Below are 24,872 nucleotides of genomic sequence, written 5' to 3'. Positions count from 1 at the left end.
ATAATGCGCCCTGAAGGCACGGAAGGGGCACATGACTGCAGTCTGCAACTTGCAAGTGATGAGTGATGTGAGTGACTGAGGGTGTGACAGTAAGACCCAGTTTCATCAAGCAATGTTAAATAAATAACGGCTTGTTAAATCAGTTAACGGCTTGTTAGAACTATCGAGCGTTCCACCATACGCTAATGTCATGTCAAATCGCCTAACACGGTGTTAAATTTTAATTCCTGGGGAGGTCCGTTAAATATATAACAGGCCGTTATAATAGTCAAAACAACAACTTTTTAAAGACAATATCCAATATCAATGGCCGTGTTCGTCGGCGTATTTTTGGACAAACCTTTTATTGCGCATGTCCAAAAGATGTCATGGCAACGGCATAACAAGTTGCTGGTCAAGTCGTAAACAACGTCTTAATTGTTTATACATGATTAAAATAATAAAAGCTAAACATAAATACATACGAGTAAGCCTAAATTGTCTAACAGCCGCACAAATAATTTATTTAACACTATGATAGTGTTTGATTATTTTATTTTGGAAAATATGGATATGGATCACTTGGAAAAATTTAAAAACTTAATTGTTTTTTTTTATGAAATAAGAGGGCAAACGAGCAAACGGGTCACCTGATGGAAAGCAACTTCCGTCACCCATTGACACTCGTAGCATCAGAAGAGATGCAGGTGCGTTGCCGGCCTTTTAAGAGGGAATAGGGTAACAGGGTAGGGTAGGGATGGGAAGGGAAGGGAATAGGGGAAGGTAGGGAAGGGAATAGGGTAGGGGATTGGGCCTCCGGTAAACTCACTCACTCGGTGAAACACAGCGAAAGCGCTGTTTCACGCAGGTTTTCTGTGAGAGCGTGGTATTTCTCCGGTCGAGCCGGCACATTCGTGCCGAAGCATGGCTCTCCCACTGGTTTGTTCATTGCAATGCCCAATGATATTCTATGTTACTAAAGGCAATGCCACCAACAAATTGCAATTGGGTTAAATGTCAAGTCGTAAACAATAATTGTCGTTGCCATGGCATGACATGATTTGGACATGCGTAATAACTAGGTTTTGCAGCGAATGCGCTAAAAATTACGCCGACGAACACGGCCAACGTCTTATTTGTTTATACATGATCAAAATAATAAAAGCTAATACATAAGCCTAAATTGTCTAACAGCCGCACAAATAATTTATTTAACGCTATGATAGTGGCCGTGTTCGTCGGCGTATTTTTGGACAAACCTTTTATTGCGCATGTCCAAAAGATGTCATGGCAACGCCATAACAAGTTGCTGGTCAAGTCGTAAACAACGTCTTAATTGTTTATACAATATGATTAAAATAATAAAAGCTAAACATAAATACATAAGCCTAAATTGTCTAACAGCCGCACAAATAATTTATTTAACACTATGATAGTGTTTGATTATTTTATTTTGGAAAATATGGATATGGATCACTTGGAAAAATTTAATAAATTTAATTGTTTTTTTTATGAAATAAGAGGAAAAAATGGCTGACAGATTGGACGACTATTTTGTGGACGCTATCAATCTATTTTATTTGAATGCATTACATTTTTTATAATATAATTAAATTTTTGAGGCTTCTGCTTGAAGTAGCTCAAGAAATTCGATAACTAAGTCATTACTCCACTTCATTATTGACGTTCAAATCTCTAATTGCTCCAAAGTCCAAAGTTTGTGCGACAAGTGTGGCAGGCCGCACAAACTTTGAAGTTTGTTTACTTTGATGTGCGCAGAAAAACCGACTCATGATGGCAAACTACAAATGTGTGTTCAAACTTTGCACAAATAGGCAAATGTCAGTGCCACACTTGGGTATTTGCGTATTTGAACACATGTCTGGCACCGGCTTAACAGTTCTGACAGAAATTGTTAGAATTTTATTGAACATGACACTCAATTATGAAGTTGACAGTCAGCTGCCAAACTGCGAAAAAATGAAACGAACACGGCTACAGATTTAGCAGTTCCCAACTTCCCACTACAGATAAAAGGTTGAAACCATCTGGCAACACTAATTTAGTCAGAAGCCACATTTTTTCCGATTTAGGATCCTAGTTAGGATCCTAGCTTTCTAAATGTTATTCCACTTGACTAAATTTTTTAGGATCCTAGCTAGGACTTCCTAGCTAGGATAAGTGGAATAAGCGCTTAAACCATTGCAGTGAACTTGCTGTAAACCATTGCAGTAAACTGAGAACGCAGCTCGCATCACGCATGGCGCACTTCGCAGTCGTACGTAACATATTGCCTTGCCAGCACGTGACGCAATTTTATTTCGAAAGTAGGAAAAGAAGTTTTATGTTGTCAAAATTGTCATTTGTGTATTGTGATTTGTGTTTATGAATGTGTTATGAAAAATTGCAAAATCTAGCTTACAATGATAAATACTTAGTTCTAGATCTATTATAAATGATTTATTGCTACAAAATTTATGAAAATATAGAATCAACTGCACATCAATGGGTAGCGCATATTTGGATGCATAAATAAATTCAGTTAATCGAGTTGACTATCCCGTCTATTGAGTGTTGAAAATGTCGAAGAATGGCGAAGTTTCTTCAAATCAAGGTAAGTTACGGCGAAATTACTAAAAAGTGAAACTGAATAATACGTATATATCGACTGCTATAATAGATAGCACACTACCTTCTCGAATCGAAAATCGAATACTGTGTATACTGGGAAACCCTTCTTGCCCTTCAATATTACCGCAAAGTTTTTACGGGTTAATCATATGATAATAGATCTATGGCAATCAAGATAAAGTAGTAACTTTTAATGGTATATAATAATACCTATTATGTGTTGGTGCAAACTAAACTCAACTCATTTCAGGTCCCAGCAGGCCAACTATGCCAAAGCCAGATCTAAATTTGTTTACAACTGAGAAGCGCAAAATATTGAATCTACAATTAGCTGGCCCATCAGATGACAATGCTGCTTTTATGCCGTTCACGCCAAATCCTCCTATTCAAAAACCAAGGGTTCCTTCAAGAACTATAAGGGATGTTCTCCCTGAAAACACAAGGTAAAAATAATTATTTCTAACATACATAATAACAACAGAATGAAATTAATATTACACCTGTCAGTAATGTTATGGATTTATATGCTCTTCTTATAAATTATGCTAGCAATATTTTTAATGAATGCTTATGTATATTTCTTATCAGTGAAATAAACATTGAGCTAAAATGATGCATTTAATAACAAAACAATACTTTGAAATGTTACACATATAATATGGGAGATCACAGATGGCACACTTTTTGTGTGATCGAATGTGCAGCGCACATACAGTCTGCATGGCCCCGCCCCACACAAAAAGTGTGCCATCTGCGATCTCCCTATACATATTGTTGAAAGCTTAGTCCTAGACAGCTTGTTCTAAGCCATTTGTTCAATATTGTACTACACAGTTCTAGTATGTAGTTGTTATTGGAGTGTGCAATGTATTCTAGGGATACATTATTATTAAACACATTGTTCACAGAGACAGATGTAGGATCTACCCATCAATGCAGTCATCAGGCAAGCTGCAGCTGTCGGCAACGGAGGTGTATGACTTCACGGCTGATGATTTGCAGGACCATGGTGAAATAGGCAGGGGTGCATTTGGAGCTGTGAATAAAATGGTTCACAGGAAGTAAGTTACCTTTTTATTAAAGAGTTGTAAAGAATATAGACCAACTAAATAATTCTTCATTTAAACTGTGTGTTTACGTTTTATTTTGTAACGTAGCATGGTGTAATGCCCAAAGTTCTTGAATAAATGTTTATTATTGTTATTAATGTCTGCAACTTTTCTTACAAATTGGTTTCTTGTGTTACAATAAATTTTCTGGGGAAAAGTGATCTTATGTTCTTTTCTGAAACTTTAAACAACTTTTACAATACAGACTCTTACAAAATTACATATTCTGAAAGTGGTTACAGTATTCAGTAACATAATAATAATATGGACTATTATAATGGACTGCATAGAGGTATTTTTTATTTTTTTAGAAGTAACAGAGTAATGGCTGTGAAGCGTATTCGCTCCACTGTGGATGAGAAAGAGCAGAAGCAATTGTTAATGGACCTGGAAGTTGTGATGAAGAGTAATGAATGTCCATACATTGTACAGTTTTATGGGGCACTATTTAAAGAGGTATTTTAATTGCCCTATATTTTAAAGCAAGACAAACTTGTAAAAAAACGAAAGACTCTAATATTACTATTATAACTGTTTAATATAACTATATGTAATAACTAACAAGTGTTTTGAAAACAGCTAAGGAATTTTCACAAAACCCAGAACCTTTCTAAATACTTATTTAGATAGGTTTCGGGTAGTAAAAAACAGTTTGAATAGTTCTTATCTCACAGATAGATACTTCACAATTTTAGCCACTAATTTTGTTTTTGTGTTGTAAGATAAGAAATTTTGTTTGTCATTGTAACTTGTAAGGGATGCATCACTAATGAAAATAACTTTTTTACATTTTAGGGCGACTGTTGGATTTGCATGGAGCTAATGGATACATCCTTAGACAAATTCTACAAATTCATCTGTGAAAGGATGCAGACCAGAATACCGGAGAACATTATTGCTAAAATAACTTTAGCAACAGTCAAAGCTTTAAATTATTTAAAAGAGAAATTAAAAATAATTCACAGGTAAAAAATAATTATTCTTTCAATAAAGATTGTTTAAGACATACTTGATTAATGTTAGAATAAAATAGATTTATATATTTTATTATAACATTAATCTATAATCTTTCTGGGCTATTCAACAAATATCTGTTACAATTATTGAGTTACTATCATTAAATAACTTGCACTACTACAATCACACACTTTATAAAATAATGGCTAAAGGAAATATTAGTATTGTATTTAATTTTTAAGTAATCATCAAAAACAGTTTTGGGACTTACAGCCTTTACTTTCGTGCTATAATGCTTCCCGCATTATAGCAGTTGTTACACGATATTGTTCATTATTAGCTGTAGCGCAAAGAACAATCCTAGCGGGCACGATTCATGGAATCATTATATCACGATTCGAGGATAGTGGGATGTGTAGGCAGTGCTAGTGTGCTTTGATATTTTTGGCAGCAGGCTCTTAATTAATACATGAAACAGCCCATATATTTTTTGTATTCTGTAAAAATGGGCAGTTTAGCATTATTAAAATTGTTGTGTTTTTACTTGACAGGGATGTGAAACCATCTAATATATTATTAGATAGGGGAGGTAATATAAAATTGTGTGACTTTGGCATATCTGGTAAGTTAGTGGACTCCATTGCTCGTACTCGGGATGCTGGCTGCAGACCCTACATGGCAGTAAGTGGAATTTCAAAGTTAATAATATTGAGTTATATATAGTAAATAAGTTGCAGGCCGATCAGACTTTACCATTTTTAACCAGATTGCTTGACTGTTATGTTGTTGTAAGAAGTTGTTGATGTATATTTGACTGCCAGCACAACTTGAACAAACTATGCTGTGTCCATACCTAGCTCAAAGCAAATAAGTTCTACACCAAATTTAATTTTAGCAGTTTAGATGTGTTCTGGTAATAGGGAGACAGACACATACCTACCTACTCCTAACCTAATATGTCTGTGTCTACCACACAGACATATTAGGTTCAAAGTGTGATACGGCAACACTGTTTTTAAGACACAACAATAATATGACTTATTAAATATATAACACTAAAAAACTACAAAACTACTTTCAGCCTGAGCGAATAGACCCAGGTCGCGCGCGCGGCTACGACGTGCGTTCAGATGTGTGGTCTCTGGGAATAACGTTAATGGAGGTGGCCACAGGAGCATTCCCATACCCGAGGTGGGGTTCGGTGTTTGAGCAGTTACAACAAGTCGTGCAGGGGGATCCCCCGCGACTGACTAACAATAATAACATCTTCTCTAACAACTTTGTCAACTTTGTTAATACATGGTAAGTAGTTTACCTTTAAATCTTCAGTTGTAATTTATTTAACAAGACATTGTCTGCAGACTGCAGCTGTATTGTGAGAAATCAGAAACCAATTATTGCATGTAACCATACATTTTTGAGATGAAACCTCTCTTTTATATTATGTTCCTTTCCACAAAATCGAATAGATGAAACGAACTATAACCCATTACATAACTTGTTCTATATTTCAGCTTAATAAAAGAAGAGACCCAAAGACCAAAATATAACAGACTGTTAGAGCATCCGTTCATAAAAGGCATTGAACACAGTCGGGCGGACGTCGCCTCGTACGTTTGTGAAATACTCGACGCCATGGAACGTAACGGAGTCAGTCCCTTCACCACAGATCAGCCGGCGCAGGCCTGGATAGATTGAATCTGACTAGTAAAACTTTTTTACTTGAATCTTTATGCACCTTTCAACTTCATCCTTATATTTATTGTAATATTATGTATTAAATATCATATTTGTTCATAGAAGCAAAGTCTTAGATTATATAGCTTGCCAGACGACTGTACATAAACTTGTGTGAGTGAGAGAATGCAAAAAAATGTAGTTTAGAATGACTTGAATAAAAGTTAGCTTCACTATAGTATATTCACCATTCTACTGTTTAATATGCCTGTTAAGTTTAATTTAAATGATTGTAAAAATAGGCCCTATCTATTTGTGTAAGTTTGGGCATTGTTGATTTGTCAAACTGCATTTATTTTTTGCCACAAGATTCTTGTAGGCAAGATAATGAAAAATATATTGTAAATCACAGTTGTAAACAAATTTAAAATTATTTACTGAACTGGATGAGTGTCATCCATATGATTCACAGCAATTTGATTACTTAAAGACTTTTATTATAGACCAGTAAAGGGCTAAACATCTTCTGGGTATGGAAAAATCTAATATTTTCTCTCAGTGTAAAACAATAATCGATATATTTACCTACATTGATTATTTGGTTACATTAAATAGTCACAAGGCTGTATAGTCATTAGTCACATTACAGACAATAAGTGATTTTATGCATTAAATATTAATGTTACTTGATAAGTCGAACGGTCAAACCTGCTAAATCAATAGCAATTATGATTGTAATTTTGTGCACTCCCTTTTTAATGAATTATATTAGGAGCATTGTGATTAATATAATTAGGTTATTGAAGGCTGGTCCTTTTGTTAGTGTGAAATAATATTAATATTCTTTAGAACTAGTGGCCCATTCTTAGAAAGTCATAAGGACTCTAGTTTTCTGGAAATAATTTTTATGCAAATTTTTTCCAAACTGGATATACCCGCAAATTCGTTATGCCGAAATTCATTTGTAGCGCGGGGACAGTACATTTTGCTGCAATAAGAGCTGTACAGTACTCCCAAATTAATAATGCGCATGGAAATCTTCGCTAATTGTCGTAATCACGAAAACACCCGAATCTATTAAACTTGCATTTTGCACCTTGTTCAAAGGAAATAGAATTAAATATCATATAGCCGGTGGCTGTCCGCTGTCGCTAACTCACCGGGAAGCCGTCGCGGCGTTACCATGGTAACGTCCAAACAACGTCGGGCGCCTGTACCTCGCTGCAAAGCGCTATTTTTCTTTAAGTTAAGTTTAAAATAGCGCTTGCAGCGACGTCTTCCGACGCTCGGGAAATACGACCGTTGCCGAAAATGTACGAAAATTCCTATGCGCATTATCACTTTGGGAGCACTGCTATATTGTTTCCCGGGTTTTGAATTTTTATCCTACTCAAGCGTGAAGAGGCAATCACAGTGGCGTAGCTAGCGCCGTATATACCGTATCAATTACACGAGGGCCATGGGGGGCCCCAACGTGAGCGAAATTATTAATAACTCACCATTTCTTAAAGTTAAAAAAGACAACCATACCTTGGCCCTCTTATATTTTTTATACGGGGCCCCGCCAAGGCACGCTATGCAGAAGCGTAGCGTGCCTTGCGTATGGGATTACCCAGAAGGGTAATCAATAGGCAATATTAGTATGAATTTCATAAAATTATCCCAAACCACATTCACTGTAAAAACAACCTACAGTGAATTTATTTCGCTCTTGTCAAAACAAACTAGGGAAAGCCATAGGATACAGTAATGTTGGATAATATTTACAAATATTTTTTAATTCAATTATAATGTCTAATCAACTCTAATCAATTGAATCCTTCTCATTGAAATGATGATAGTTACTGAATGCACTGTTAAGATTATTTATTTATAATAAATTTAATTTACAATTATATTATTATTATAACTTTAGTTGAATGCCTATAAAAAAGTAAAACAATACAAAATTAAACATTTGTGTACCATACTCTTAACAATAAAAATGCTGAATCTATAGGAATTTTAATAAATTATTGTGTAATTAACATTTAAGGGAAAAACATAATTTAAATAGGTAACAGTATATAAATGAAGTTGGAATGGTATTCTACCTCTTATTGTTATTGAAGCAATGCTGAGGACTATCCACCAAAGTTTATACTACAGTGGGACCTAGTACTGATGATAAATTATGACTTCTAATTATTATTGTAAATTATTTGTATGTGTTTGTGAATTTGCTTACAAATCATTAAGACCCAATTTCACCAACCTCTGTTTGTTAAATCCTAACAAGGCATTACTTAACGGACCTTGGAAAATTAAACAGACTGTTAAAATACTTCTGTCCCACAGTAAAAATTTAACAGCGGATTAGTAAATGCAATGTTAAGTGAACAACGAGTGAACAACTATCAATTCGTTCATTCTTGTTATAGGCGACGAAATTGCAATGTACAAGATTAATACGACATATTTGCTGCAATGTGTCACTTTCTTCCATAGTAGTATAATAGTAGATAATGCGACCAAATTAAAATATCACTGATCGCATAAATTTGTTACGCTATAATAGTTGTTCTTAATTTACAAGGTTAATAATTATTATCTGTCGAAGCTGAAAACATGAATCATAATACAAACTTTTATTTACTTATTTCGGTTTGGTAATTTTGATACAAGATAATATATTTGCAATGTCAAGGAAAATTCGAAGGCTGAATTTTTGGCAAAGTGAAAATAAGTAATTATTCATAACTATAAAAATAATTAATAATAAGGACGTAGCGGAAACATGGCGGAAAGACTCAAAAGTCAAAACAGATTCTTTTATTGATATTGCATATTATTGTCTTTGAAAGTTGTTATTTTGACTCATATAACAGCCTCTTAAATATTTAACGGACCTCCATAGCAGGAATTAAATTCAACACCGTGTTAGGTCATTTAACATGACATTAGGGCATGGTGGAACGCTCGATAGCTCTAACAGCCGTTATTTATTTAACATTGCTTGATGAAACTGGGTCTAAGTAACCTATAATTAGTGAAAATTTTGTATATACAGAGTTAGTCAATAGTAAATAATAAAGATGTCAATCTTTTATATTAGCAGCAATAACTACACTGTTAAAACACAATGTTTAAGTTCAATGACCATAGCAGGTTCATGTCATTTGGTTTTTAATGTTTAAGGAATAGAAAGACTACAAAAAATATATCCTTTTTTATTTCTACCACAACAAAAATAAATATCTAATTTATAATAATATTATTCTAATATTTCACCAATTTTTGCATGATTTCGAACAATGCCAAATTTATAAAACCATTTGTATCTTTTTCCATTGCTAAGTGTTGGTGATAGGTAAATTGGATCTAACTTCCTTGGTTTTAGATCCATAATAGGAATCCAGTCATCTGTAGGAATTATTTCATCTACTCTTTTCCCAAAAAAATCCACTGATGATATTTTTATAAACTTATTATCTTCGCTTATATAGATGTGACCTATTATATTTCGAAATGGGGCGCTAAAGAGCGACAAAACTACTCCACCTGTAACACCTGAAAAAAAGAAGAAATATTTAATGGTTCCATTTGACATTACAGTGTTTTAATAAAGTCAATATTTTGGTGCAAGACTACATTTACATATTACTGTTAATTGGTCAGTTTAAAATTAAGAAATCCCTTATGTATGAGATAAAACCGTAGGTAGGATAAAACCGCACTCAGTTAAATTTATTCATTACCTATATAGGAGGCACTTAAGAATGTATTTGCTGGAAAGACACTTGCTATTTCCATTAAGCCACAAGTTGGTATAGCGGCACATGAACCGTAAAAATGAAGAACTTTAAGCTTATTAAATAATGCAAAGTATCTCACAAAAGGAAAGGAAAATACGTTTTCAAAATTAACCTCATTTGAAGTGATTTTGGAAGCATTTGAATAGTATCGTAAATTTGTTATTCTTTTGAAAAGCGACATTTTTGTGAAACAAATTAACTTTAAATATGACATAAACTCTCCAATAAATATTTTTACATGTACCTAGGTACTACTACATATTTTATCAAAATTCAAATAATTTTAATTTTCTTCTTCTTCTTCTTCTTTTAAAATATGGCTCCTTGGTGAATCGCCAATGTCAGAGTGCGTTGACGAATACTCTGCCTAAAGAGAGGTTTTGTGGAAAAACAAGGGTACGGTCATAGACATAATATATACTTTATGTCTATGGGTACGGTAATTATGAAACGCGTACGGTGTCTGTTGACAATTCCTTAACCTAAAACAAACACAAACATGAAGAGTTAGTACCACACCTTATAAATTTTAATTTTTATATTTCAATGTTTTGGATTTTGACAATTGAGTTTTGACAGTTCACAGTGACAGCAGACAGGTGATACACTGACGGTGACAGCACATTTTTTTTACTATTAGGTTGGGTTGCACCCATAGATGAAGTACCTATTTAGTATAGATGTAGTCTTAGCCCGTCATCGCGTGGCCATTTTGTGCTTATTTTTATACAAGTAGTGTGCGTTTATTTTCTTGAATATTTCCATTTGTCGATTATTTCGAAGCACATTATGATACAGGAGAGAAAGTCAATCAGTTCATAATATCGATTAACAATAGCTATGCAATTTTTATTTTCAAATTATTAATTGATGTGACATTTTTAGCACTAATGCCTTATATAACACGAATAAGGGATTAATAAACTTATAAATTATCTTTTTAGCTTACAAAAATACCGATTGAAAAGCCCAAAAAACGTTGTTCAAAACTTACGTATTTAATGTTAAATCCACGTGTTTGAGGCATTCTTTGACCATTCTTATGGTTTATTATTTAGCGGAACCACAAAACTCAACAATATCTAGCATTAAATGTTCACTAAAAACCTTTATTAACACTTTTATTACATGAAATATGCAGACCAACTCCTTTGTTATGTCCTAGTAAGTAGGACATAACATTACACGCTTTTGACGCTTAAATATAAGGCTCTCTCCAGTCTATAGTATCTCAATGGTTGCACTAGAGGCGTGGTTATAGTTAAAGTTAGATATGGCATCCAAACCATGTCCAAACACCCCATATTCTCATACGACATCTGTCAATTTTTCCGGTTATAGTTAAGGTTAAAGTCAAAGTTAGTTGGTGCAACCCAGTCTTAGTGTTTTCGGCATCTAGACTGCCTCAGGGGCCGGGGCATGGCGGCGGTGGCGGCGCGGGCGGGTCGATAATTTTAGGCTTTACTAAAGCCTTCATCATCTGAGTAACGCGAAAACAGCTATTCGGCTATTTTCGTATCCATTCGGCTAAAGCCGCTTTAGCCGCTTTATGATTCCTTTCAAAAACTGTTTTTGGGCTTTGGCACACCAACAGTCCAACACCGCCCTCGCTATATACGGCGCCCGGCTGCCGGCCATGGCGAGGGCGAGGGCATGGGCCACCGTGGCGTGCCGTGGCCCGCGTGGCCCATGCCATAACTTTTTTACGAAAAATATATTAAATATTTTGGTATAGATTTGGCCATAGACATAATATAATTATGTCTATGGATTTGGCAGTGTGTCGGGTTCTTCCACTAGGAAAGAAGAAGGTAATATGACAGCAAAAATTTCGCAAATGACATTTGTCAATTTGTCATTTGTCAAGCAATGTTTATTTTGAGTTGCTCCATGTGACCTGCGATTTTAAGTTCGTGCAAAACCTTTAATTTGTTAATTTTAATTAGATAGCTATAAATAAAATAATTGCACAACAGACTTGTTTACAATAAAATAAATAAAGGTTTTTTTATACATCGGTAAAGATGTCGAATTTACTAAAAGAAATGTAAGTTTTTTAGTTGTAAGGTTAAAAGCAACATTTAAGTTTAATCTTACATACGCTTGTGCTTTATCGTTGTTCTGTGTTCTTAATGGCTCATTTTCATTGGTCGATAGGGCCCGCATGCGGGGCGCGGGAGATGAAACGCATGCCACAGAGCCCGCATTCGGGGAACCGTTTTCATTAGTCGATTAGGCTCTAGTCACTGAAGGAGAAGAGAAAAAGATTTTGGGTGCGAACTTTACTGAAAAACAGAAACAGGCATGGCGCGTCAGAAACATTGTGTAAGGAGTTACAATTGCATTTGAAGTGTGATACAGTATAAGATCATGATAATTTTTTTAGATTATCTAATGATTTATTTGAAGATTTATTAAATAAAATAGAAACACGACTTTAGAAAAAAGACACTCAATTTCGTGAGGCATTATCTCCAAGATCTCCTTTGCAGTAGTATGGCGGCCATTGGGAACTGTCGGAAACACAGCGGAAACGTGGCAACTCGCGTCCCGCAAGCTGTATATCGACCGATGAATTTCATTGGTCGATATCACGGTCGGTATAAAGCATGCGGGCAATCCCCGCAGGCGGTGTAACAAACACATATCGATCTGTAACTTTCATTGGTCGTTATCTCGGCTACGGGGACTGCCCGCATGCTGTATAACGAACGAGTTAACGACCAATGAAAATGAGCCATAACATGTGTCACAAAACTCGCAACATACTTACTGTATTAAAATTATTAATTCTTCTTACAGTTATGAAAAGTATGCAGAATTTGAAGCCTTCTACACTGGCGGTGAAATTCAGTGGAGTTCAGATGGCGGGCAGTTTCTTTGTCAGTGTGATGATGTTATTAAAGTAATTGATGTAAATACCTTTTCAAACATTCTTATAATTGGTGAAGCAAGCGAAGAAAAAGATGAATCCGATCAAATATATACCTTCCAATTGTCACACAACAATGATGTTGTTGCAACTGCACATAAGAGTGGCCTTTTAAAGCTATGGGATAAGGCAACAGGACAACAACTTAAAGTGTGGAGATCGGGACATAAAGGTGCAGTAGCAAGACTTGCATTCAGCAGCGATGATTCTAACCTTGCTTCGGGAGGTTCTGATGGAAACATACGACTGTGGGACTTAGCGCACAACACCTGTACTAACAGTCTCAAAGGTGCTTTAGGTGTATTCACAGTTTTAAATTATCATCCTGACGTTTCCAAGCAGTTAATCTTTGGTGCAGCTGATGATACAAAAATTTGGTCATGGAATTCAAGTAGTGGAAAAGAACAAACTATATATTCAGGGCACTTCAGTAAAGTCACATCTCTACTATTCACTGAAGATTATATGGTAAGTTCAGGCCGAGACAGGGTTTTGATACTATGGAAATTAAATGAAAGCAAAGCCTTAAAAGTTCTGCCAGTTTATGAGAGCATAGAAAGCACTGTGTTATTACCTTCGACATTTAAAATACCAAACTTCACTAAAAAAGTGGGTACGGAAGGAATATATGTTGCATGTGCTGGTGAAAAAGGGGTTGTTAAAGTGTGGAATATGTTAGCAAGCAGACTAATGTATGAACAGAGTAATAGCCTCGTATCACCAGCAGCAGAAGAAGGTGGTTTGGCTGTGACTAACATTCTACTCAATAAAGCTAGAAACATGATTTCTGTTGTAACAGCAGATCATAATATAATTATTCATGACTTAGAAACATTTTCATGCATAAAGCAAATGATAGGTTTTACAGATGAGATTTTAGATATTATATTCGTTGGGAAGGATGAGTCCCGTATTGTGGTTGCCACCAATAGTGCAGATTTAAAGTATTATGAATTAAACAGTATGGATTGTAAGTTGATCAAAGGTCACACAGATATTGTTCTGGCTCTGGCATTGTTTCCTACTAGACCTGACATGTTTGTGTCCTCCAGCAAAGACAATAGTGTAAGAATTTGGTTACAAGATGAAAATAAGGTGATCAAATGCTTTGGTATTGGCACCCGCCACACGGCTTCTGTAGGCTCAGTTTTTGCATCACAAACAAATCATGAGTTTTTCACATCTGTCAGTCAGGACAATTGCTTGAAACTGTGGAACGTCCCACAAAATGAAAATGATGGTACAGAACAAAAAATTATATCGAGTTATACTGAGCTGGCACATAACATGGATATCAATTGTGTATCTGTCTCGCCAAATGATAAAATAATCGCGACTGGATCACAGGACAAAACTACAAAACTATGGACAAAAGAATTGTCCTTACTAGGCGTACTTAAAGGGCACAGGAGAGGAGTTTGGTGTGTGCGTTTCTCACCAGTTGACCAAGTGGTGTTGACCTCCTCAGCAGACTCATCCATCAAGCTGTGGTCGATAGCAGACCTCAGCTGTTTAAAAACCTTCGAGGGCCACGAGAGTTCTGTGCTCAAAATTGAATTCGTAAGCAGGGGCCAGCAAATTGTGTCTTGCGGTGCAGATGGTCTCCTAAAATTGTGGACTATTAAAACTTCGGAGAGCAAAATGTCTCTCGACAACCATGACGGTAAGGTTTGGTCGATGGCACTGAACAAAGACGAATCTATTATTGTCACTGGCGGTTCCGACTCAAAGTTAGTAATGCTAAAGGACGTATCAGTCGAAAGACGGGAACAACTGGCGAAAGAAAGGGAGGAGCTAGTGTTACAAGAACAAGAGTTAATGAACTTACTCAACGACAAAAAATTGGTGAAGGCTCTCAAGTTGGCGTTGCGAATGGAGAGACCTTTGCACATTCTAAAAATTGTCAATGAAGTTTTAAAGTTTGGCTCCGAGAAACTATCTATCACATTGAAGGAACTGAATAATACGCAAAAGGAGTCTTTGCTGCGTTTCGCTACTGAATGGAACACCAACAACAAGAACTGCCATGCTGCTCAACTGGTATTCCATTTGCTGACCCCAGAAATCTTGTCAGGAAACCTGAAGCTTCCGTCGTTGACTAAATTTGTCGAAGGCGCCTTGCCGTACACCGAAAGACACTTCGAAAGATTGACAAACTTACTGCAAGACCTTAATTTCATTACATACACCGTAAATTGTATGCAACCACACGCTGTGAAAAATGTCTGAATAAAAAAATATACGTAAGTTTTAAATATTTTATTTCGTAAGAATGGATAACTTTAGATAATAAATATAAGGAGAATGTATATTGCAAAACGTAGACACTAGTAAAGCATAAACAAAGCTCGCATCGTATAACGTATTTACACAAACGGATTATTAAGATATGGGTAACGCGAACAGTTTTCCTTAAAATCACGTGTATAAGCTAAACTATTATTTGGAACCAAATCTTAGGTAATTCGGTTATCATAATAATTCATATGCAAACGTTTTCGGCAAAGTTTGCGGTCGAATGTCGTCAAAACTTAAACTGGGGAGATTAGTTAGCTCGGCCTATATGCGAAAGCTCCTACGTAGCGGCGCGGCGCCCGCGCAGCCTTTGGATTTCAGTACGAATTGCCTCAATATCGTTCAGTGGTGGTTAATCGATTACGCGAGGCAAACGCGTCAAATTGCGTGCGACATCCGCGGGATTATGTTATGTTCAAAATGTACAGAAGCATACTGATATTGTGGTTTATATCGTTGAATTTCAAAAACATTAAGTGCCAAAAACCGTCGTAAGTTATTTATGTTTATAATTACTGTTGTATTTTTTTTAAATTTAATATTTAAATAATGCAGTGCACGAGAAATTAGGAAATATGTTTCTTCAAGATACATTTAAAACGAAGTGAACACAAAAATTAGAGTAAAATAAGTTGGATGGATACCTAAATCCAGTCAAATATTAAAGATTTAAGTCACCCGTTAATTATTATTTAGTTACGAAAATTTAATTGGGAGGCGGACTTAGATATACTTAGATATTATTTTTAATAATTTTCCGGAACTTTGGAAATTTCCCAGATACTTAATAAGTAAGTATTTAATTAATTTTCGTATACTTACGTTAGATTTAGTTTCTTAACTGTTCTTAAAGACCGTAATATTTTATTACTTGACTACCTATATTGAATTTCGCAAAAACTTACGGCTCGTCTAAAAATTTAATTCCTCTGTAGAAGTTGGTTATTATATAGGTATCATCCAGTGTTTTAGTGTTTTAATATTATTTGCTATATATTATTACATAATTTTATTCTGTTTTAATATATTTTAAGTTACTTGTTGTAGAGTCAGGTTCAACTTGATGGTCTATAATAGTGTAGGGTTGGTAGAATTTTGAGTACTTCTACTTATATGAAACTAAATTTGAATTGTTATAAAATATACCCAAGCTTTGGCTGGTTCTTTAAATATTTGCAAATACTGACTGAATGAAACTCGTGGTGTATGGAACACAGCTTAAATAACTCATCTTAATACCTATATTAATTTGATGTTACTTAACTATATTTTTATTTAAGTCGTATCTTTATAGTATTATAATAATTGTAACAGTCATTAAATTGTACCGTTAAGACAAGAATTGAATGCATTACAATTTGTAGTTTGGACTACCAGATAATATCGTTACTGTTAATTTAATCATCTTAATGAGCATGATATCAGTAATAGAGACATTGAAAAGTTTTTAAAATATACTTTTTATTTGGTCTGAGGAAATAACTAAAACTTAAAAGATATCGCGAGCCAAAATATTTTGCAAAATATATATAAGGAAGTAGGAATTTAGTAACGATTCATTTGCGCGAGGAACAATAGGTTGTAGAATGGCGATGGATCGCGGGTGTACGCACTGATCATACATATAACTTCTAATTATTGTCAAATCAATTTTAAAATACGAGCACCTAGGTATGAGCTAGTGGTTAAATTGATGACGGCTGATCATGTGGTTGTCGCTTTCCGTAATTGCGGAAAAGTGTGTAATCTGCTACGGTTTTAATTTTGTAAAGGTTTCAAATTTCATCGGACTGTATCAATTTCTAAAGTATCTATGTATTGCTATTTTCATAACATTGCGTAGCTAAGTATATCATAGTCAAAATATTCATATTGTGTTGAAACAATCGCGTTATTAAAAAAAAAAAAAGATTGAAAAATCATGTGATTGCGCTCCGAAGTTTCACATCGCATAATTTAACATTTTTGAGACATTTTAAATGATGAGATTTATACTCCTCCCTTTGTTTCACATTAATTTAGAAATATATTTGTTCTGTCCCACGGTGGGAGAGCCGCGTGAATTTACATATTACACATTATTTGCAAAGTATCCTCGCATAAAGAATTTAATTTGCTACATTAATGAAATTAATAAATTAAAATTTTCTTAATTTTTAATTGCACAATGTAGAGCTCGTTTTTAACATAACTTTTCAAAAAATTCTGGCCCGTTCACTTCAAGTGGCCTATGATAGAAATTATAATATGCAACGGATTATTTAAAAATTTTATAACTACGCAAATATATTCTGCTCGAGATAAATTTTGGTATAACGCGACATAGAGCGATCAGTTAATTTACATTAAGTTGTACTCTCAAACTTAATAAATTTATAGGTACTAAGCCCTTGCCCAGAACTGGATTATGAGTTGTCTTACGTTGTTCATTTTTAAGCGTGGATTTATGATAAATCCACGCTTAAAAATGATTAACGTAGGAAAAGTCAACGATCACGCATATGCCTGACCATTATACATTATGGCTCTCGTTGTCAATGGCGTAACTAAACTCCGTATTTATCTTAATTATGAGCGATAATTATGCAATCCAATATAAGTTATACACAATTGTTCATGTTTCTACTATTGTACTTTTGCACTATTTCCATATTAGTTGCTGCACTAAAACCCATTATTTCGCACTAAATGTTCATATTTTATCGAAGGTCTTATAAATTTGTTATGTCACATTTTGTGAAATATAAGTACTTAATAATAAATACAGAAAGTTCCCATTTAAACATAATGAGCCTTAGAGCCCACGCAGACTACAGACTTGTAGTCGGCCGATAGTTTGACTAAATTGCGGTTTCAGTACATTATTATCGGCCGATACAAATCGCTTAGTGTGCGCACCTTCATATATCTTCGTACTGATTAAGCTTTCGATCAAACAATCGGCGGACTAAAAGTCTGCAGTCTGCGGGGGCTCCTATATAAGAAACTAATGCCTGTTTCCACCAACCGCCATCCTAACGCCGAAAGGTGTTTCCTACCGGCCATTAAGGGGAACAATAATTTTTTCAAGATTTTACTAAAATTTGTGTTTCACCCGTTAGGAGCGTAAAGCGTAACGAACGTTAGGAGCATTAGGAGGCGGTTGTTGAAAACAGGCATAAGAAAAATACTAGGACTATGTTATTCATGTGGCGTGCCATTGTCTGTCAAAAGGCTTTTAAATATAATAATAGCTCCCACACCGGTTTCGGTGACGGTGGCCGGTTTCACTGAAACCAGGCCAGCTACGCAGGAGTAATTTTATAGTGCCCATGTGTGTGCGCAGTACACAAGAGCACTCTCTATTCCTTTACTCTCATAACCCAGTGGGACGGAAGACCGACACGACCGGCGAGAGATCAGGCGCAGGACCGATTGTTACATGCCCATCCGACGCATGGATCATCTTACTTGTCATCAGGTGATCAGCCTGCATTGTCCTAACCAAACTTGGAAATAACATGTTTCCAACGCGGTAATCGAACCCACGACCTCCGAGTCAAGAGCCACGCTCTATACCACTAGACCACGGAGGCGTTAAAACGGTACTATCTAATAAGACAAAGACAGCGACATCGATTAATTAGTTCTGTCTTATTCCTTGTTAATTGATATGGCCGAAAAGGAGTGGTACTTGTTAGAGGTACGGTACTATAGGATGAGAAGTGCTAATTCGAAGAAATGCTCTACCTACGTGTTTAATTGGCAAGCAAAGATTGTTCTGAAGTCGTGATATAATATTTATTAAATTAATTATAATGTTAAGTCACGAGCACTAATTAACAGATTCATAATTAGTATTCGCAGAAGCCTGAACCAATATTAGACCACAAACACGGGTAGTAAGATGTTAATAAGTATAAGTACATGGTAAATGTTAATTAGGTATGGCAGAAGATAGAAACAAGTAGTCAATCTGACCAGCCAAAATAATTACTAGACATGTGTAAGAAATGGGTAATATTAATTTGTTGATGTCAGACTTCGAAGGTAATCGAATCTTCCTATCGATTTATCGCAAACGAATTGGTATTAACTTGAAAGCAAGTATAAGAAACCTTCATTGCAGGTATATTTTACGGCCACCTGATTGGTCCAAACATTGCAAATCCAATAGTTGGTGCGAAAGCGCGGTAACTTGTGAAAATTCAAGAAATGTGTAGGAAAAAGTCAAAATTAATTCCAAGGGAACAAAATTTTGAATTCCTACCGGTCAAACCATTTAGCAATACGTATATTATTTTGTTTTAACATAACTAGATACGTCATCTCTTATGTATAAAACACAAGTAGATATAATAAGTCCGTCGTCCGTTCCAGACTTTAATATCCATGGATTAATTGCATACCAAAAAGATTATCTGTCGTGAAATTAAGCCGTTTACTGCGTCAGTCATTGTAGAGCGATTGTAGAGTTGACAGGAAAATCTTTATACTTTCTCAAAATCTGGACCCAATCTAGATAAATATTAATATCAACTAGGACTACCCTATTTCTGCAGAAAAAACCTTCGGCTAAACTTGCCTTTATGGTTTTTTGGCGTAACTACGGACTACGGTACGTCAAGGTGCTTAGGATAGGAGTTAGGACTTAGGACCTATGTCAATTCCGTGTTTTGCCTTGTGCAGGGTAAATTAAAAAAACAAGAGCCTTTCGGCTGTCGCTTTAATACCACACAATATCCCTATTTTGCTTAACTTGTAAGAGTAGTCACTCACTTTCTCTATTTTAATTTTAATATAGTATGCCTGTGTAAAGTTTATTACACGCGTTTTGAAGGCAAAGTAAGACAATGGTTGTATTTTGACATCACACACTACAGTTTTTGAGTGTTTAATGACTGTAATTATGATACTCGGCGTCTTTCATAGACCATAGTTATTTTAACGACTGAAATAACTGTCTGAAGTATTGTAGACAAGACATGTCTAGTCGCGTTTTTGACTAGAAATATTTCTATAGAGTTAATTCCAGAATTTGAAAATTGACGATGTTAAGAAAAACGTGAAAAGTTACAACTATAGTTAACTTTAGCTAGTTTATGTATAATTTATGTTTTTAAATTTTTTGTCATGTAACGGATTGGAATTATTTGTCCTAGAAGACTCTACCAAAAGCCTTTTACTTTCCATGTCACGGCCATAAAAACATTAATTAGTTGATATACTTAGATAAAAGTAGAGATAATTAAGGCACGGTGACTGAGTAAGTAATGCACTGGCAAAAACTTAATACCCCGTCAGACACGGATCACTGACTTGCCTTTGTCACTGATAAACAACTTACGATTTCTTTGATCAAAATTCTTTGCGATTCTGCGCTACATCGGTTAAAGAACAATATCGTCTATGTAAATATGTGATTTAATTTTCAAATTGGCGCTTGCAATCGATTCGAGTTAAAGAACTAAACATAGAAGACTAAACAAAATGCATAAAGCTACAAATTATACGCTGAACTGATTTTGTTGAAATTTGTTATGGAGATCCTTTGAGTCCCGGGAAAGGACATAGAATATCCCGGAAAAATAGACCATTCGCGATAAACTAATTTTGGCGAAATGTAGTTGTGGGCTGTGGGCGTCATCTAGTATTTGAAATATTTTTTTATGACTAAGTACTAGATATTTTGTAATTTCTCGCACGACGCACGTCTTTTGCCTCTACTTTTAAGTTTTAACCCTTGAAGGATCTCTACTTATGCAGTCAAACTAGGTTATGATTTAGGTAGTACCTCTAGGTGCTCAATGATTTCTTTATTTAAAGGTTGTTGTAGTGGTAGAGAACAGATTATGCTAAGCACGAATGGTGCTCTTTTGTGTTTAGACTTCAGTCTAGACTTTTCGGAAACACTTTGAATACCTCGTTGCTACCAATAAAGAAACGAGATAAGATTCGATTAAAGTAATTAGAATGGCCATAGTAAGGAAGCGGGTTGACCTTAGTTTTTCATCACCACAGTCAAGGCGCATTGATAATAGTGGAGTTATGCCTTAAATGTCATATGCTTGATCGATGATTCGTCACAATATTTAACCTACTGACGTATTATCTAACGTACGTCCTTGGAACAGTTTTCCTCACCTTACACTTTACACCATAAAATTTTGTCGTCATCGATCACCCGGTTTAAAAACCGAAGTTTTTTTTTTTATTCGACGTGTTCTATATTATTATTGAGTCCTAGGAAGTTGTATTTACTTCCTCACTGAAGAGACGACATTGCGCTGAGATCAATTTCCATATTTATATCCACGTAATTGCATGTGCGAGACAAACATATTATACTTAAAAATATCACGTGTAATTTTTGCACTCCTACGAGTAATATAATTATAAGACTGGGAGAAAAACAGCCTCATATGTAGACTATAAGGGAAGTGTCTATCCCGTAGTACGACTACCTTGCTGCGTCCTTCACGTAAAACTAAAATCAATAATAAATGACTTATGAATGGTTTAATCGGCGAACATTAAAAAATCCTTGTTCTTTCATTGGATTTCTATAATATTACTTTAAAATCACATAAAAAGGAGGAGTAACTGATGTGGGCATGGCTAAGGTAGATATACTTATAATGAGAACAAGTATTCTTATTTTGAAATTCTCCATCAATACTTGTTTATGTGTAACACAATATAAAGACACATCCGTATTTCAATGTAGGTGACGGTGAACGAGTAACGTTAAAGGAGTTAATTAATGCAAGTCGAGCCTAACATATATTTTTATAATGGAAATAGTGCAAAATTGTAGAGCACACAACGTCCAAATAATCCAATATAATTATAGGGATAAATTGAATAAAAAGCATAGCTGGTAAATGCTTAAAAACGCGTTGTGGTCCTGTGATATCATCAAACAACAATAAATTTTATACGTGGGAGAGCCATGCTTCGGCACGAATGGGCCGGCTCGACCGGAGAAATACCACGTTCTCACAGAAAACCGGCGTGAAACAGTGCTTGCGCTGTATTTCGCCGAGTGAGTGAGTTTACCGGAGGCCCAATCCCCTACCCTAATCCCTTCCCTACCCTCCCCTATTCCCTTCCCTTCCCATCCCTACCCTCCCTTATTACCCTATTCCTCTTAAAAGGCCGGCAACGCACCTGCAGCTCTTCTGATGCTGCGAATGTACATGGGCGACGGAAGTTGCTTTCCATCAGGTGACCCGTTTGCTCGTTTGCCCCCTTATTTCATAAAAAAAAGATACCTTTTTTTTGGCCTTTAACACTTTTTTAATATCATTTTTAACGAAGAAACCTAAATCCTAATTAATAGACAATAAAGAACATTTAAAAAGATAAAAGGATTTTACAATTACAGTATTACTTTACGAAAAATTAGAAAATCTTACCGAAATTAGGCTTAGCAGAGCAGAATGAGTGTGACCTTAAAGGAGTGGGCACACTGAGACGGGCCGTGCCGGGGCTCAGCGTGCCGGGGCTCATCACAAAAATCCGCCTCCATACAATTTGTATGGAAGTGGAAATCCGCTGCGCCCCGACACAGTGTGCGATACGCGCATTCGCTTCCATACAAATTGTATGGAGGCGGATATTTTGCGATGAGCCCCGGCACGCTGAGCCCCGGCACGGCCCGTCTCGGTGTGCTCACTCCTTTAGAGTACGACTATTTTAAAATATCCGGCCAAGTGCGTGTCGGGCCACGCGCAATATAGGTTTCCGTGGTGCCGCTAATTTTTGATTGTTCAATGACACATTTATGACGTGTTTTACACTACTAACAACATCATGAATCGTCTCAGTTACGTTCAAAGGAATTTGAACGAAAAGTTCCTTTATACTTCGCCAAATACATTTTTTTAGTTGATTGACTATTACTCAATAACTTATGAAGTCTTCTTAGCCGTGATAGTTTTCCTTTTAAATTCAGCATAATATATCTACTCTCGTGAATTTTTTCACATTTCTAGAAGTAACCGTTTAGCTGGGGCTCGGTAGAGGCAAAATGTATATATTATTGTGTCCTTACGAGTGCGATCATTAATAAAAAGATCAACGTAAGAAGGTAACGGTTTTTGGGTTAATATATTGATCTGGTTTCGAATTTGGAAGACCTTATAAAATTAGACTTGATAGAGATAAATTTGTGTGTGACCTTACAAGTTCGATAATTAAAAAATGCTTCTATCACATGACTGGGCAAGCGGTGTCGGCCAAGGCGCCCGCTAGTAATTTGCAACACTCAATTATTTATTTTTTATTACCTGTAGTGCTAGCACGGCGACCAGCGGAAATGCGAAAGTATGGACAAACTGTGGAAATAAACCTAAGGTGCCGTTCCGATTTTTTTTCGTTCCGAAAAATTCAATTAAAATACCACTTTATGACAGACTATAGTCACAAACTGTGGGGATAAACTTAAGGTGCCGTTCCGATCTTTTTTAGTTCCGAATAAGTCAATTAAAAAGCCACTTTATGACAGACTATAGTTCTAAAAATTCAAATAATATCCTACATTATGACATATACTATAGTGTGTCATAAAGTGGCATTTTAATTGAATTTTTCGGAACGAAAAAAGATCGGGACGGCACCTTGGGTTTATTTCCACAGTTTGTCCATACTTTCGCATTTCCGCTGGTCGCCGTGCTACCGCTACTGGTTTTCGATACAGCTTCACTAACACAATTAATTATTATATTGCGGTTATCATGGTCGGGAAGCACGTGATTTACTTTGTAACTAATTTAATTATGAAACTATTAAAAAGCAATAAAAGTCTACTGATAATAATAAAATTAAACATTAATGATAATTTTTAATTGACTAGGTATCATAAACTACTACAAACAAGGGCTACTTTAATAATATTATGCAGTAGTATGTGGCTATAACAATCTAGGTATCTACAATATATAATAAACTACATAGATTTAATCCCCTTAAATAAGAATTAAGAAGCACACTTTTTGAGTTTTGCGTCGTTGCTCGGCAGACAAAACCACGACAAAACTTATTGTTACTCTGTTTTCATGAAACCTATCAGAAGATCAGGTATTGCACTTTAAAGTTATTTACATCTATATCTATAATATATCTAAACAAAATGAAGTTTGTTAGTCTCATTAAAACTCGAGAACGGTTGGACCGATTTTTCTAATTATAGGTAGTCTTGTCTTGAAATATTCGTGAAAGTCCAGGGAAGGCTTATATTACGAGAAAGGTGATACGAAGTCACTGGGACATCTAGTTAAATATAAAAATACTTATGTAAATATAACTTTTAATACGTAATTAGATATATATTTACATAGTTAATTAAGATGATAGCCTAGGAGGCAGGTCGTAATCGGTACGTTGGCGAGTTTTAAACGTATTGCGGTGACATTCGATATAAATGATGGCCACAGACTATATAATATGCCCTTGCGATTTATTTACATTTTAAAAATAGTTTTTTGTACTTAGGTACTTAGCTTGTGAGATCTTATA

General features: G+C 35.4%; 4 protein-coding genes across 7 annotated transcripts in view; 3 read left to right on the top strand and 1 right to left on the bottom strand.

Moving 5' to 3' along the window:
• The first annotated feature begins 2,366 nt into the window (after positions 1-2,366).
• Positions 2,367-19,405, top strand: LOC121732607 (dual specificity mitogen-activated protein kinase kinase 4-like). Of its 2 annotated transcripts, XR_006036405.1 has the most exons (10): positions 2,367-2,593; positions 2,861-3,053; positions 3,519-3,671; positions 4,031-4,175; positions 4,515-4,684; positions 5,228-5,357; positions 5,758-5,978; positions 6,191-7,225; positions 16,953-16,955; positions 19,395-19,405. XR_006036405.1 is itself a non-coding variant. In XM_042122549.1 (8 exons), the coding sequence occupies exons 1-8, from the start codon at positions 2,560-2,562 to the stop codon at positions 6,372-6,374; spliced, it is 1,230 nt and encodes a 409-aa protein (XP_041978483.1). In that variant the 5' UTR covers positions 2,367-2,559; the 3' UTR covers positions 6,375-7,402. The 2 variants fall into 2 exon arrangements, 1 of the variants encoding a protein (XP_041978483.1); XM_042122549.1 differs by lacking the exons at positions 16,953-16,955; positions 19,395-19,405 and having other exon boundaries at positions 6,191-7,402.
• On the bottom strand, positions 9,451-10,384 carry LOC121732610 (transmembrane protein 186). The gene is made up of 2 exons (XM_042122553.1): positions 10,091-10,384; positions 9,451-9,902 (listed from the first exon to the last, which is right to left on the bottom strand). Exons 1-2 carry the CDS (start codon positions 10,359-10,361, stop codon positions 9,607-9,609), a joined length of 567 nt encoding a protein of 188 aa, XP_041978487.1. The 5' UTR covers positions 10,362-10,384; the 3' UTR covers positions 9,451-9,606.
• Positions 12,032-15,325, top strand: LOC121732603 (transducin beta-like protein 3). The gene is made up of 2 exons (XM_042122542.1): positions 12,032-12,194; positions 12,950-15,325. Exons 1-2 carry the CDS (start codon positions 12,172-12,174, stop codon positions 15,306-15,308), a joined length of 2,382 nt encoding a protein of 793 aa, XP_041978476.1. The 5' UTR covers positions 12,032-12,171; the 3' UTR covers positions 15,309-15,325.
• Positions 15,693-24,872, top strand: part of LOC121732606 (pH-sensitive chloride channel 2-like) — a 32,396-nt gene continuing 23,216 nt past the window's right edge. For 2 of the 3 annotated variants that reach the window (XM_042122548.1, XM_042122545.1), the window contains exon 1: positions 15,693-15,865. In XM_042122548.1, the coding sequence (XP_041978482.1) occupies positions 15,786-15,865 (80 nt within the window). In that variant the 5' untranslated portion in view covers positions 15,693-15,785. The remainder of the gene's footprint in view (positions 15,866-24,872) is intronic. The other variant, XM_042122546.1, reaches the window with a different exon arrangement.

The sequence above is a fragment of the Aricia agestis genome, chromosome 12 (genome assembly GCF_905147365.1).
Source record: "Aricia agestis chromosome 12, ilAriAges1.1, whole genome shotgun sequence".
NCBI classification, from domain to species: domain Eukaryota; kingdom Metazoa; phylum Arthropoda; class Insecta; order Lepidoptera; family Lycaenidae; genus Aricia; species Aricia agestis.
The sequence above is the reverse complement of the archived record's forward strand: the minus strand, read 5'-3'. Positions and strand labels throughout refer to the sequence as shown.

Bases quoted from the DNA above. Each gene is read 5' to 3' on its own strand.
- LOC121732607 (XM_042122549.1), top strand. From the start codon at position 2,560: ATGTCGAAGAATGGCGAAGTTTCTTCAAATCAAG. The intron at 3,672-4,030 runs GTAAGTTACCTT...TTATTTTTTTAG, and splicing joins AATAAAATGGTTCACAGGAA to AAGTAACAGAGTAATGGCTG. The intron at 4,685-5,227 runs GTAAAAAATAAT...TTTACTTGACAG, and splicing joins AAATTAAAAATAATTCACAG to GGATGTGAAACCATCTAATA.
- LOC121732610 (XM_042122553.1), bottom strand. From the start codon at position 10,361: ATGTCATATTTAAAGTTAATTTGTTTCACAAAAATGTCGCTTTTCAAA. The intron at 9,903-10,090 runs GTAATGAATAAA...TCTTTTTTTCAG, and splicing joins CTTAAGTGCCTCCTATATAG to GTGTTACAGGTGGAGTAGTT.
- LOC121732603 (XM_042122542.1), top strand. From the start codon at position 12,172: ATGTCGAATTTACTAAAAGAAAT. The intron at 12,195-12,949 runs GTAAGTTTTTTA...TTCTTCTTACAG, and splicing joins TCGAATTTACTAAAAGAAAT to TTATGAAAAGTATGCAGAAT.